The sequence below is a fragment of the Berghia stephanieae genome, chromosome 8 (genome assembly GCF_034508935.2).
Source record: "Berghia stephanieae isolate SIO BIC M18660-M18661 chromosome 8, UCSD_Bste_1.3, whole genome shotgun sequence".
In the NCBI taxonomy this organism is placed as follows: Eukaryota; Metazoa; Mollusca; class Gastropoda; order Nudibranchia; family Aeolidiidae; genus Berghia; species Berghia stephanieae.
The window spans coordinates 52,007,984-52,022,683 of record NC_088367.1 but is presented as its reverse complement, the minus strand read 5'-3'; the positions used below and the strand labels follow the sequence as shown (position 1 = coordinate 52,022,683).

At 36.6% G+C, this 14,700-nt stretch overlaps 1 protein-coding gene across 1 annotated transcript in view; it reads right to left on the bottom strand.

Annotated features, from left to right (window-relative positions):
- Positions 1–1,969: 1,969 nt before the first annotated feature.
- Positions 1,970–14,700, bottom strand: part of LOC144978848 (uncharacterized) — a 13,381-nt gene continuing 650 nt past the window's right edge. The window contains exons 2-3 of the mRNA XM_078925413.1: positions 9,861–10,073; positions 1,970–8,724 (exon numbers count right to left, since the gene is read on the bottom strand). Of these exons, the coding sequence (XP_078781539.1) occupies positions 8,504–8,724; positions 9,861–10,073 (434 nt within the window). The 3' untranslated portion in view covers positions 1,970–8,503. The remainder of the gene's footprint in view (positions 8,725–9,860; positions 10,074–14,700) is intronic.

Below are 14,700 nucleotides of genomic sequence, written 5' to 3'. Positions count from 1 at the left end.
ACATGACCTCCTGCCCACCATGGGAGGTCAAAAGACCCTACCCAGAGAGGGTGCCTGGAAAGGCAAACGGAGCAGAGGGAGGTCAAGGGGAAGGTGGTCTATAGACATGACCACCTGCCGACCATGAGAGGTCAAAAGACCCCGCTCAGAGAGGGTACTTGGAAAGGCAAGCGGAGCAGAGGGTGGCTAAGTGGAAGGTGGTCTACAGACATGACCTCCTGTCCACCATGGGAGGTCAAAAGACCTTACTCAGAGAGGGTGCCTGGAAAGGCAAACGGAGCAGAGGGAGGTCAAGGGGAAGGTGGTCTACAGACATGACCTCCTGTCCACCATGGGAGGTCAAAAGACCCCACCCAGAGAGGGTGCCTGGAAAGACAAGCGGAGCAGAGGGGGAGGTGGTCTACAGACATGACCTCCTGTCCACCATGGGAGGTCAAAAACCCCACCCAGGAAGGGTGCCTGGAAAGACAAGCGGAGCAGAGAGGGAGGTCAAGGGGAAGGTGGTCTATAGACATGACCTCCTGTCCACCATGGGAGGTCAAAGACCCCATCCAGAGAGGGTGCCTGGAAAGACGAGCGGAGCAGAGAGGGAGGTCAAGGGGAAGGTGGTCTATAGTATAGACATAGCAGGCTGGATTAAATTGAACTAGAGAGAAAATTATTTCACGAAAGAACCAAGGTTGAAGTTTTCGGATTACGTGAGATGGATAGGAGACGCGTTCATGTTTTGTTTGTTTGTTTGTGTTTTTTTTTAAAAGGGTTTTACGGCGCTTGCAACGCATTTAGGTCATATCGGCGCCAGTGAAAAGGAAATAGTAAAACGTTCTAGAATTACAATTAAAGCACCCAAGAAAAAGTAAGACAAAGGGGAATTGGTTCAAATGGGGAACAGATGTAGATTCCAAGAGCAGTTCGAGGTCACCTAAATGTCTCATCTTGACACAACCACAGGTCCCTGCCAAGAGGAACACACTCAAATGTTTACAAATCATTAAACGTGAAACAAAATTATACAGTCCACAACAGAGAAATGATTTACAATTAGACATTTGACTGTTTCCCTCCAAGCCAGGACAAAACCAAGAACACTCATTCAAAGACAAAGACAGAAAGCCTGTTGGAAAACAGATAATATAAGGGGATAGTAATAGTAGACCCCCCCCCCCCCCTGCCCACTATGGGAAGCCAGGAACCCCACCCAGACACTTTTAGTGTGCATGAGAAGGGGCATTGGGGAAGATGAAAGAAAGGAAGGACATCTGATGATGGCGTAGTACATCGCACAGAAGAAGGTTTGTGTCCTCCCTGGGTACAGCTGGTTTAACCCTTTAACAGTGACAGTGACACTGATGGTTTCTGTTTTTCAAATAAATAAAAGTTTCCCTTTATATAATTTCTAATGCAGAATGAACCGTTCCCACCATGAGAGCAGTAAGAATATCTCGACTCTGGTTTCAATTAAACTAGCATCGCATTGCATTTACTTGTCATTTGATGAAAACAGTAAGATCTTCTGTTAGGTCAAAGTAAGTTTGAATTTCGCCTTTGAAAGGTTAATTTGTGTGTGTGTGTGTGTGTGGGGGGGGGGGGGGGTCAAACAAACACAGTGTTTCTGTTTCCCTTTCTAACGAGCAAGCGGCTCGCTGTAACTGTAATTACCAGCAAACACACACAAAACGGGACACCTCAGTCTCATTTGTGCCATGGCAGCAAACTGAATCAAACAACTGGAAATTCTCGTAAGACCTTCCCGAATAAGAGCCATTGCTCGTAAGAACTTCTAATCCAATTCCCAACACAGCTCTACCCCTCCCCCCTTTAAAAAATAAATATAAAATAGATTATTATTATTATAACCGTCATCATCACAACATTATTATCATACATACAAAACAACCTAAAATTAAATAAATTAGGACAGAATAAATAAGAACCGACACATTTCACAAAAACCAACCAACCAAAGACATAATTTATGTAATATATTTTAATATCTCAATTTTAAATACATATTTTCAACAAGTGATAAAAACTAAAAACAATACACTTGAATAGTGTGAAATCAAACATGTTTTTCAATGGGAACAGTTTTTGTCTGTATTGGAAGATTTTACGACGCTTGCCTCACTCTGGGTCATTTCTGCGCCAGTATTTTTTTAAAAATAACAAATTAATGGTTTGCTTGTTTTAAAGATTTTTATGGCGCTTGTGACACAATTAGGTCATATCATCGCCAGTAAAAAGGAAGAAAATTGGATATGTAATACATTCTAGATGTATAATTAAAAGGACATAAGAAAAAGTAAGACAAAGGGGAATAGTATAGGGAACAGATATAGATTCCAAGAGCACACTATCAAAGTACTTAGTTTGAGGTCACCTAAAAGTCTCGCCCAAACACCAGCACTAAAAGGAATACACTCAAATTTTTTTTTATTTTTTTTTAAATAAAAAATTACTGTACATAACAGAGAGATGATTTACAATTTACAAGGAAAAAAACTATCATCTCCCAAGACTCTAACTATACATTCGACTATTTCCCTTCCAGTTACGGCATCCGACCAGGGCCAGGACAAAACCAAGTAATCTCATCCCGAGACAAAGACAGAAAGCGAGTTGGAAAACAGAAGACGCAGTGTAAGTGCCTCCCTGTCCACTATGGGAGGACAGGAACCCCACCCAGCCAGCCAATCTTGTGTGGGGAATTGGAAAAACCCATATAAAACACGAGGTAGCTCTAATCAAAGACACAAAATCATAAACAAATCAACCAAACTGAAATCACCAACAAAATAATCATGAATTTATGTTTTATGTTTTTAAGGGTTTTACGGCACTTGCAACACATTAAGTCATTAAGGTCATATCAGCGCCAGTAAAAAGGAAGAAAGAAAAGTTCTAGAATTACAATTAAAGCACTCAAGAAAAGGTAAGACAAAGGGGAATTGGTTCAAATAAGAAACATGTAGATTCCAAGAGCACATTATCAACAAAGTACTTAGTTTGAGATTACCTAAAAGTCTCATCCAGACACAAGCACAGGTCCCCACTAAGAGGAATACACTCAAATGTTTTACAAATCTTATATAATATAAAGAAATCATAAAACAATGCATAACAGAGAGATGATTTACAAGAAAAAAAAATATCATCTCCCAAAACTAACTATACATTTGACTGTTTCCCTCTCAGCCAGAGTATCCGGCCAGGGCCAGGACAAAACCAAGCAATCTCATTCCAAGACAAAGACAGAGAGTGAGTTGGAAGACAGATATAGGGGGATAGAAGACACAGTAAGTGCCTCCCTGCCCACTATGGGAGGCCAGGAACCCCACCCAGTATGAATTTATCCACAGCTAAATAAAATTACAAAATATTCAGTTCATAAAAATGACAAATACATTAAAACCTTCAGTTTGAAAAGCTGATGGCCATGCAATGAACAATGAATATGAATAATGATAAATGGATAATCATCATCCACTTTGTCAAATCGGTAATATTATGTCCAAATGAACTGAACAAAGGAAATGGAATTTTAAAAAACAAAATAACCAGAATTCGAGAGTTCAGGAGTTATGAAAGTTTGAGATACAAAGGCTAATGCGTATAGGCACTCATCTATTAGAATTTGAGCCGTCATCGATCAAAACCAGCCTGGTTATAAAGTCTCTAGGAGCGCGTAAATGAAACTGGCAATATGGTGGCCATTCACCGACATCAAAGGACCGATCATTATGCCCTAGCAGATATCATATACATGTATAGTCGTGGCCATTCACCGACATCAAAGGACCGATCATTATGCCCTAGCAGATATCATATGCATGTATAGTCGTGGCCATTCACCGATTTCAAAGGACCGATCATTATGCCCTAGCAGATTATAGGTACATGTATATAGTCTTGATAGAATTACCCTACATTAACTCTCTCGAGTTCACAAATTTGAGAGATTTTCAATGAGTGAGAACTCGAGAAAGTTAAAAAAAGGCCTGCAAGTTACTCGTATATCAATATGTCAAAAGATTCCTCAAACAATACAATAATACTAATATGCTGATTTTAACAGAACAAAAAAAAAGTCCCATCCAGGCACTAGTAAATAATTCTGCTATGAAGGAAGCACCCAAATGTTTACCAAGTACAATACATTCAAAGCATAGTTATAATAGTACATAATAGAAGAATGATTCTCTCATTTTTCTAACACTTCTGTCTTTTCAATGGAAATTCTTTGAAAACAACACAAATCATTTGGAATATCATGTATTTGAAACTATTGCACACAACAAATATCGTTCTTTTAAAATCATGGACCTTTCCTATGACAAGACATTTGTCTCGTCTTAGGAAGACGAGAAAATGTCAATTAGATTATCTAAAGCACGATAATATGATGACTGATGTTCTCAAGACAAAGAGAGAAAAAATCTTCAACTATGAGGTATTCAAATACCTGTACTGTAACTCCGTCACTAATAATAGGCATTATATTTTGAAAATTAAAAACTCCAACTCCAAGTCCCTTTGTATTTTCACCATTCGCACATTTTTTTTATTCTCCAGGACACCACACATAAGAAGATAATAACAGACCTGCCTACTCGAACATCTAAAAATTTGTAATTTTTAGGAGATAAATATTGTAGTCGTTATAGTTAACTTTATAGATCAACAATTTACCCTCACAATGACTAAATTTAAAATCATAATCCTTAATATAGTCTGGCATCAACTTTCATTTTCAATAAGTTTTAATGACTTAGAGATGCTCATGAAATTCTGAAATTGGAGCCAAATTTTCGTAACTCTACAAACGTTTCGTAACAGTAGGCAGGACTGTAATAAAATCTAGATGAACAATTAGCCATTTACAAGTCAAGAATGAATTTTTAAAAAGTTCACTCATAGTCCACAATATCAAGCATACCAACCATCTGAAAATATTGTTTTATTATTTTTCTTTGTTTTAAAGAGTTTCACAGCGCCTGCGGCACATGTAAGTCTTTTCATCACCAGTAAATAGGAAGAAAATTGGATCGTACGAAAGTTAAAGACTTACAATTAAAAGCACAAAAGAAACGAAAGACAAAGTAAAATGGCACAAATAGAGAACAGATGTAGATTCCAAGAGCACACTACCAGTGTACTTAGTTTGAGATCATCTAAAAGTCTCACCCTGACACAAGCACAAGGCCCCACTAAGAGAAATAAACTCAAATGTTTACCAATTATATGTTTTAAAAAAAAAAAAATTAAAATATACAGTGCATAACAGTAACAGAGAGATAATTTACAAGGTTAAAAAAAATACCATCTCCCAAAACTATAATTACACATTCGATCGTTTCCCTCCCAGCCAAGGACTCTGATCAGAACATAACTACTAAGAGATCTCATTCCAAGACAAAGGCAGAAAACAGACGTAGGGGGATAGAAGACACAGTAAGTACCTCCCTGCCCACTATGGGAGATCTCTTTGAAAATACAAAATTTGCATAAAATAATACCCCAGGTCAACGTATGCATTGATATCATGTCCCAGAATTATCACAGGGTTTAAAAGCAATGATAAAGCAAAATGAAGAACAATATTTTATAAGAAATAGGGAAGAATAACCGACTTTCTTCTTTCATTTTATTTCAATCATAAACATTTCTGTAATATTAGATAAAGAAAAAGAACTCTCGATTCCATTCTGAAAGACGATATGTTTGGGATAAAATATAAAAGGCACCCCAGTCCTCAACGTATTGCAATGGGATTTGCATCAACACAGCCAAGTCAGTGATAAAAAAAAAGAAGAAGGAAGCCATTTATTTATTTACCGTATCCGATAAGATTAAAATAAAATAGAAATAATTCGATAATATATGATTAAACATAAAGCTCTGCGTTCTTCAGCAGTCCAGGGCTGATAAAAAGTTACCCTTTAAAAATCTGATTAAAAAAACCAGATTGTCCAAGAGGCAATGCATTGCATACTTATTTACAGGTCTGATCATCAAAATTGTAATTGATTCCTTTTTGTCAAGGAAATACCCTCAAACATGCTCAAAGTGCTTTACAAGGGGTACCTGACCGAAAGCAACCATAGAAAAACACATGTTGACTGTTAGGCAATATTAATTTTTTTATTTCCAACAGAGACAATGCTGATAACGGCCAGGTACTCATTTTACACCTGGGTACGATGGGTGAATGCGAGTAAAGAATCTTTCCAAGGTCTCAACCATGCGCCGAGCAAGGCTAAAACCCATGAGCGTCATACCACAAGACTACATAGACACAAATCATATATATGTGTAATACAGAGAGGACAATAAAAATTAATGTGAAGTGTAAAGCAGCAGCTTTTCAACGCATTGTGGAACAAATCCTCCAAATCAGTTCTGCAATGGGAATAATATTAATTTTACAAAAATGTACCATCTGTCTATCCTTAAAACAACAAATTTGATCAAAACAAAATAAACCAGACTTTTTGGTTTGTTTGTGCTTAAGAATTTCAAAGCGCTTGCGGAACTTTTAGATCATTGAAGCAACAGGAAAAAGGAAGCAAATGGGAAAACCCCCCCAAAAAAAGAAAGAAATTTTTTTTTAACGTTTTAAAACCAACATTAATAATCAATCAAAAGGAACAGGGCCAAACTGGCCTTGGTTCAACATGAAAATAACAGCAATTATTTTACAACAATATAATATCAAATGAGAGCATTGTGTCGCAAATGTCAAATCCAAAAAACAAATAATGGAACGATCGAAGATTTCACAAATGATAAATGAACCAATAAGCATCTCATCAATTGCAGGTCATGAGAGAGAAAATAAGGATTATCCAAATGTAATGACAGTGCTATATAACATCATAAAGGTACAGACAGCATTTGTATTTTTATAGAAAAGAATCAAATGAGATAAGATTGAAAACGGGTCAAACAGTTTAAAAACGCTCAAGCAATCTGTTGGTTACCCGAGATCTATCAGAGTAAATGGGAAGTTTCTTTTGTAGTTCTACGAGGCAAATAAGCCAGGTGTTTCGTCTTTAAATAACCAAATAAACGACACAAAATTGCAGCTTTCTCTAAATGTTGAAAATGGGACCTAGGTGTCGTTTTGAAAGTGTCCTGCCAGCATTGCCAAGTCAGGAGGCAAAAAATTTACAAAACTTTTACCAAACACATCGGCTGACCCCTTCCTGAATGCTGAACTCTAGTAAAAAGGCATCGTGTACTTACTGTTTTTTCCATTTAACAGGTGATTAGAAAATATATTGAGGGTTTACAACATACTGAATTCCGTAAATATACGGAAAACTGGCAACCTTGACCTCCTCCAATGAATGACAAAATCAGGTATATAGAGACCCGTTCAACTCATCATCGTGAAAAAATTCAACAAACATTTCAACCAATTTTTAATATGTGTGAAGACGTGATCTTTGGCAAATACTATGATACAAACATACAAATCTTGAATACATGAAGAGACAACATCAAACAAAACATTGAAAATTTTGATACAGGCCAGAATAATCTACAACTACTAAAAAAATAAAAAATAAATAAAAAATTTAAAAAGCAGGGATGCCCTTTGCTACCCCCCCCCCCCCCCTCCTCAATAAGACCACATTGCAAAATGTAGTTGTTTGGATGTGTGCCAATGTAGTTATTCGACTGCGTTTATTCATGGTAGTTCTTTCTAGTGTACGCATTTTGTGTTGTGCATGTTTTGTATGTGAGTGGGAATATTGACTGCATGAACTTATTAGCACTTTTCTGTTACTAAGAAACAACGTAAAATGATTGTTTTGTGTTAGATTAGTTACTGAAATAACTCCGTCCTAGATGGTCGTATAATGTATTTGTTTTAAATTTTCCATATGATTGATAATAATTAAATAAAATTAACGTATTCTAACCCTGAGTCGTTACACACATAAATGAATATATTTCCACCTCTCCATCAAGTGACATCGCACTGAAACCATAAAAAAGGTTGAATATTCACCTAGCTTCCCCTTAACTGTTGCCTTTAAACAAAAATCAACTCATCAATTCTGGCTAAGTCAGCTGGAAGATTTGAAAAAAAAAAAAAACAACAGTCGACTTAAGCTGGGAAAAAGGACATCCCTGAAAAAGAATCTACATACACCTGGAAAAAATAAAATAAAAATACATGACTTCCACTTTTAATTATACCGAAAACCACTCAAAATAGTCTAGAATTGATGACCATCAAACTGTTTACCCATTTCTGAGAAGTCTATTATTTTTTTAATCCTTACAAGGAGGGCAGAAAATTATATGTAAAAATCAGTCAATGAAAAGTGTGTATGAGAAACTCATCAAATCGATCGAAGCGGCAAGTCTATGTAAAATATATACTTTAAAAAGTTGTCTGCGTTTAAAATCTTGTTTGGACTAGAGAGGTTGGACCGACAGCAGCCAGAGCTATCAGGACTCTTTCAAATTTGTAGAGACCAACGTCTTCAGATTAGAAGCTACTCCTAAACGCTGAGGGCCCAAAAGAATCAAAGCCGATGAAAATCTTTCCATCCTCGTCGACACGGACTGGGTAGGTCTTGGCATCGAGACCCCTGGGGGGTTTCACATTACTCCCACTGTCAAGGTCGAACTGCCACTTGTGCCAAGGACAGGTTAGAGTGATCCGACCTGGAACCAACTCCTCAATGTCGGCCATATAAAGAGGGCCGCCTGCAAATAAAAATGTGTACAAAATGACATTAACTTAGAAAAAAAATAAAGGGAGGCAAAGCCACAACAAAATTTCCTAAAAGATATTTTTTAAAATCTTGAGCTCTCACATGGCACAATATCAACTAAACACGCTCAAAGTGCTTTACAAAGGGTCACAGACCAACAGTGACACGAAACATTTAGAACAAGACAAGGCACTGGTAAGGTGATGTTACAATGTTTTTTTCTGACAGAGACAACATTGTTAACAGCCAGGCACTCATTTTACAACCGAGTACCGTGCGAGAATGTGAGTAAAGAATCTTTCCCAAGGACTCAACCATGTGCCCAGTGAGGTCCAGACCCAAAACCTTCTGACCTGAATAACTCAGTGGTATCCCATTTCACCCTACATATTAAGAGATATCATTGGCTTGGGAACTCAGGACAATGAGAAAGAAAGAGAGAGAGAGAGAGAGAGAGAGAGAGAGAGAGAGAGAGAGAGAGAGAGAGAGAGAGAGAGAGAGAGAGAGAGAGAGAGAGAAAGAGAGAGACCATCCATATATACAGGACATATAACTGAAACTGAAAGAAATGATGGGTTCATTTGAACATTGTAATAATGGAGAAAATGTTGCGGTGGTATGAGGACAGCAATTGCAGTACAACAATGAGACCATAACAATTTGGGTTACCAGACCTGCAAATAAGTACACATCAATAGATATATCCTACTCTATTGTGAGAGCCTGATTTTATTACTATAGTTAAAAAAAAAAGACAGAAAATTTGAACTTTTAGACAGCGCAATACCCACTAAATGTGCTCAAAGCGCTTTACAAAGGGTCCCTGACCTACAACAACACGCAACATGTAGAACGAGACATGACGCATGTCAGGCAATATTAAATTTTCTCCCCGACATAGACAACGCTGGTAACGACCAGGTTCTCAATTTAGACTCGAGTACAGTGAGAGAATAAGAGTAAAGTTTAAAGAGTCTTCTCCAAAGATTCGGCTATGCGCAGAGCAAGGCTCGAACCCAAGACATTCCGATCCGAAAGGGAGTGTCATACCACTAGACCAAATAGCAGCACTATTAATATCATTATCATTGTCTAAAATCACCCACCCAATATAACAAAACCTCTTACCAGCATGGGGACAGCGTGCCTGCGTTGCATAGACTTTGGAGCCAATTCGAAACAAAGCAATGGTGCTGTCGTTCAACTCAATGGATTTTCCAAAACACTTTTTGTGTTTGCTGCTGCCATGAGTGGCTTCCAGTGTAATCTTCAGACCCGTCTCCATCTGATGAACAAGGTGACGATGCTTTCTTTGCTCTGGATCTTGCCAGTTCAACAGGTCTAATGTTTTTAAAAAACATGAAAAAAAAAGATAAATAAATAAAGATGTTTATCTTGACTTACTTATCCGAACCAGCGACCACCTGAGCTCTATTCCTTCGGTCTAGTGCCATAGAGTAGAAGTTAGACGTCTTTTGTAGTTGTTCCAGGTGACTATACAGTGTGCTACTGATGCTTGGATTTGGTAGGAGGAATGTGCATCTTGACAAAATTCAGCTATCATGACGTCTTTTTTTTTAGGGATACCATAAATTGAAATCATCACAGGTCTCAAGTCAGAATTAAAAAAAAAAAGAACATGTCGCAGAATGCGCATTTAATGATAAATGAATTGGAGCAATACGCCCTAATCAGTGATGATAATGGCAATTTGTCAAAAAGGAGGGAAAAGCCTAGGTCCATCGGTCAAACAAATCATAACATAAAATATCATAGTTTCACACAGTACATTACTACTTCCATTGTACATCTATTCTTAATAGTAGAGATATCATCCTTTCCAACGCTTTTTTTTTTTTAAAGAAAAGAAAAAAAAAAAAAAACCCAAAAAACCATCTCTTCAAGAGATTTAAAATTAACATTAGGTCAAAAGGCCTAGAAGTTTATGTTTTTACTTGTATTATCTGTGTTACTGTAGCCCAGTGGGTACGACGGATCTTACACATAAGACTCAAGGATCTTTAATAAATTAAAATTGTTAAACATTGTAAAAACAAAGGTAAAAAGAGTAAACTAAGCTTAGCACCCCTTACAATTGGAACAGAACAAAATCATCTCTCTACTATAAGCAGATGTTTATAAAGTTAACATAAAGATTGATAGAAGAATGGGAGATACTGAAAATAGGGACTTAGATAAAATTTTCAAAATTGCAGGATCTTTTCAAAATCTATCTCATAAGATCAAGCTCAGCATCACAATTCCAATGGTACCAGTTTCATGAATATCGGATAAATAGTTAAAAAGTTATGTAACAATAACTGGGTGAAAAATGCGCCTTATATTCCTTTGTATTTTATTCTCGAACTTTGTGACCAAGAAACGGTTGATTTCGCACTCAAATGTCAATAACTTTTATAAGGTTAAAGTTAGCTCATTTATTTTTTCGCAGACAACTTCAGAAAAGTAGTGAGCTTAAAAACAATGGACATTAATTATTTTTGGACACCTCTTCGTAACAAAAAAGCAGATTACATAACATTACATAACACACTCCAACGTCAAAGAAATTGGACTCACGATAACTTTGTCCCTATTTATGCTACACTGATAAAATTGGTATCAAATTAAATGTCTAAAAGAGAAGCATAATCTACCGAGGATAAATTTTAAGTTTCACTGAAAGAACAGAAGTTCAAATACTCAAAGTAGTGGAAAAAAATTGCTATATATAACGCAAAACAATGCCATTCGAAATATTAAAATATCATCATTTTGTAATCTTAAGCACACTACCCAAGCAGGTATAATATAAGAATATCAAGATAAATTCTATGGCAGCAAATAAAGATAGTTTATAGGTTCTCCTTTCAGTTTCTGTGATATAGTGTATTATATTGGCTTTGATTGATCGTTAGACAATGTCTGGAGTTCGAATCCATCTGATAAACACCTTCACCCTGGCAACTGGCATTTTACACAAATCTAAAGAATAATTCAGAAGCCCCCTTAGTGCCACATGTGGCTGTCTATGTTCAAATATATTGGTACTCTACAGCACCATTGATTAAGAAAGTTAAGCAATGATGAGGGTGATCATAGACTAAATGGGTGACAACAATTACAAAACGTGCTCTGCGTGTCCTTGGATGAGGTCCATACACTTCTGTAAATAAGAGCCTGGCCATAGGCAGCATGCAATAGACTTTATAAAAGTGTTTGAGCAAAACGTATGCCTAACAGATGACGTATGCTGTATGAGATAAGAATAAGGGTTGATATAGCCCGTTGAGGGGAAAAAGCGGAACGTATAGCACATCAAGCAAAGTGAATTCATGGAAATGTGCTATATAATTGTGTAAAATACAAAAAATGTATTTCAATCTCCGTTTTTTTTTAAATTTCTAATAGTATTTTTTTCATATTTATATATATTTTATGTGTATCGTATTATTCATCAGAAGAAAAGGGCATTGTTAACTATGGCAAATTAAATTGTGGGCCATCATTTGTACATAGTTACATAGCATTATCAAAATCTTTATTATCATCATCATTATTTGTTAATTTATTATTATTATTATTAATACTGTTATTATCATCATCACTTTGACAAATATTGCTTTTACTTTAATGTATAATCATGGAAATTAGTCCTCAATATTAAGGTCAAAGTCTTGTTCTGCTAAAAAAAGACATCAATTATGGATCTGTGTGTGATAATTTTCAAGTTAAGCCAGGAGAGAGAGAGAGAGAGAGAGAGAGAGAGAGAGAGAGAGAGAGAGAGAGAGAGAGAGAGAGAGAGAGAGAGAGAGAGAGAGAGAGAGAAGGAAGGAGGTGGAAGAACAAGAGAAAAAGACTGACTGAAGGAGGAAGAACAGTGGAGAAAGACGGAGGTGGTGAATTAGATTGGGGGGGGAGGAGGAGAGTAGGTAAGAGAGGGGAATGGAGACGGAGAAGAAAGAGGAGATGAGTGGGAAGGGAGGGGAAAGAGGAATGGAGAAGAGTAAATAAAAGTGAAAGGGAGATGAGATAGCCAGAAGGAAGGAAAAGAGGAGGACTGGAAGAGAGAGAGCGAAGGAAGGAAAGAGAGAGAGAGAGAGAGAGAGAGAGAGAGAGAGAGAGAGAGAGAGAGAGAGAGAGAGAGGACTGAGGGCTATTTATAGAAATAAATTATAAAGAGAAAGAGAGATTTTATCCATTTCCGGTAATGGATCTACTTTCGATTTCGGGTAAAAGCTCCCGTAAATTCAAAATGGCTGCTGCTGAAATAAGGGTACCCGTTTTAACGCATCTCAAAAGCAACTTTACGCATCGAGTTAAGACCTGAATTGGGTCTTATTTAAAGATTAAGATGCAAACCTAGTTGTACTAATAAAAATCTCATATGTACTCGTTTTTAGCTCTTAGTAAATGGCCGCTACTTTTTACCTATTTTTTACATAACAAAAAGAGAGAGAAAACTTGTTTGGAATTCAACGAAAATGATACCACTCAATAAATAAATTCATCCTGCACAAAATCAGACCTAAAATATTAAAATTGATGCACAAATGAAAGAGCAATCTAATTTTTACTGGAGGTCACAAAAAAGCAGCCTCAAAATCTGGTTGCAAGATTGACGCGATAACTGAGGCTATCGGGTAAGCGCTGAATCGGGAGATATCGAAGTGCCTACTGAAAAGCCTATTAATAACATTCATCAAATTTTGCAGACGTTAGAGACCACATCTGAGATGAAGCTGTTTTTCAGCATGACAATGCGCCTCCTTAGAGAGTGCAGATGACAAGAGATTTCAAGGACACGATATGCTGCCCGATATTTTTTTTCCATATATTTACCATCATATTATTATCATTTTGCTGTCCTCTGAATAATAACTTCTGTTTCCAAGCACAGGTTTTGTTATCTGTTTCTCTGCTCTATATTTGAGGAAATTTTCCTGCTTTTATTGAATAAATTTAGTTATGTACGCACTTATTTATTTTTGCCTACAAATATTTGATGTTTCTTGAGCCAGCTTATCTTCCCTCTTTTTTATTTTGTTTTTTACCAATATTTTAGTATAATTCTTTTTTTCTGATCATCTGTACTCTCCCCCTGTGTGTTCGTGCATGTATGATGGAGTGAAAAGCCACGGGAGACTTCGGTCTAAATTGTCACTTCGTTTTAAAAACCAAAGTGGTAATTCAGACTCCAATGTGTGTGCGCAAATAATCTGGGCAGAGGGTAGAGGGATGGAATAGAAATAGAAAAACAGTTCAGAAGAAATTGAATCCAAATAGCCAGAGCCCTTAGAAAGGTAGTCTGATTCCAGCCTATAGACAGGTGCTGATAACCATTGGAAAAATGAAGTGCTAGCTGGGGTTAAAATTTGAATAACACAAATTCCCCTAAATGTTGCATTATTTTTCTGTGTATCTCTGGATGGTTCTGGTACCATTTTAAAGAGAAGAGAAATCAAACTTTCTTTTAATTTTAATTTAATTGAAATCAATGGAAACATGTCAAAAATTATAACAATTTGATACAAATTTAAATTACGTCATTTTAAAACTTTTGTAATCTTTTTTTCAAAATTGAGAGAGCAAAAAAACAAAATAATATAATAAAAGAAAGGGCATCTAGTCCTAGATAACTAGATAATTAATTTACCTACCATGTCTATAGCAAATTTCAACAAGATTGAATGCAGCACCAGTGACCCTATTTTCATCATGCCGCTAAAGTTAAAGTCCCGTTTCAATGATATCAGTAGTCAGCTGATCAAGTAGTGGCTGTCCAGTGGGGGACAATTCCCAGTCTTAATCATAGTCATAGGATAGATTTTGAGCTTATTTTTTTCGCAACATATAGGGATAGGGCCTAGCTTTGGAACCGTTTATTTTAGAATCTAATTTAGTCTAAGAATGTGTAAGGTATCGTGTTAAATAAATGGGTTTTAATAAAGGCCTATCTGTCTATATA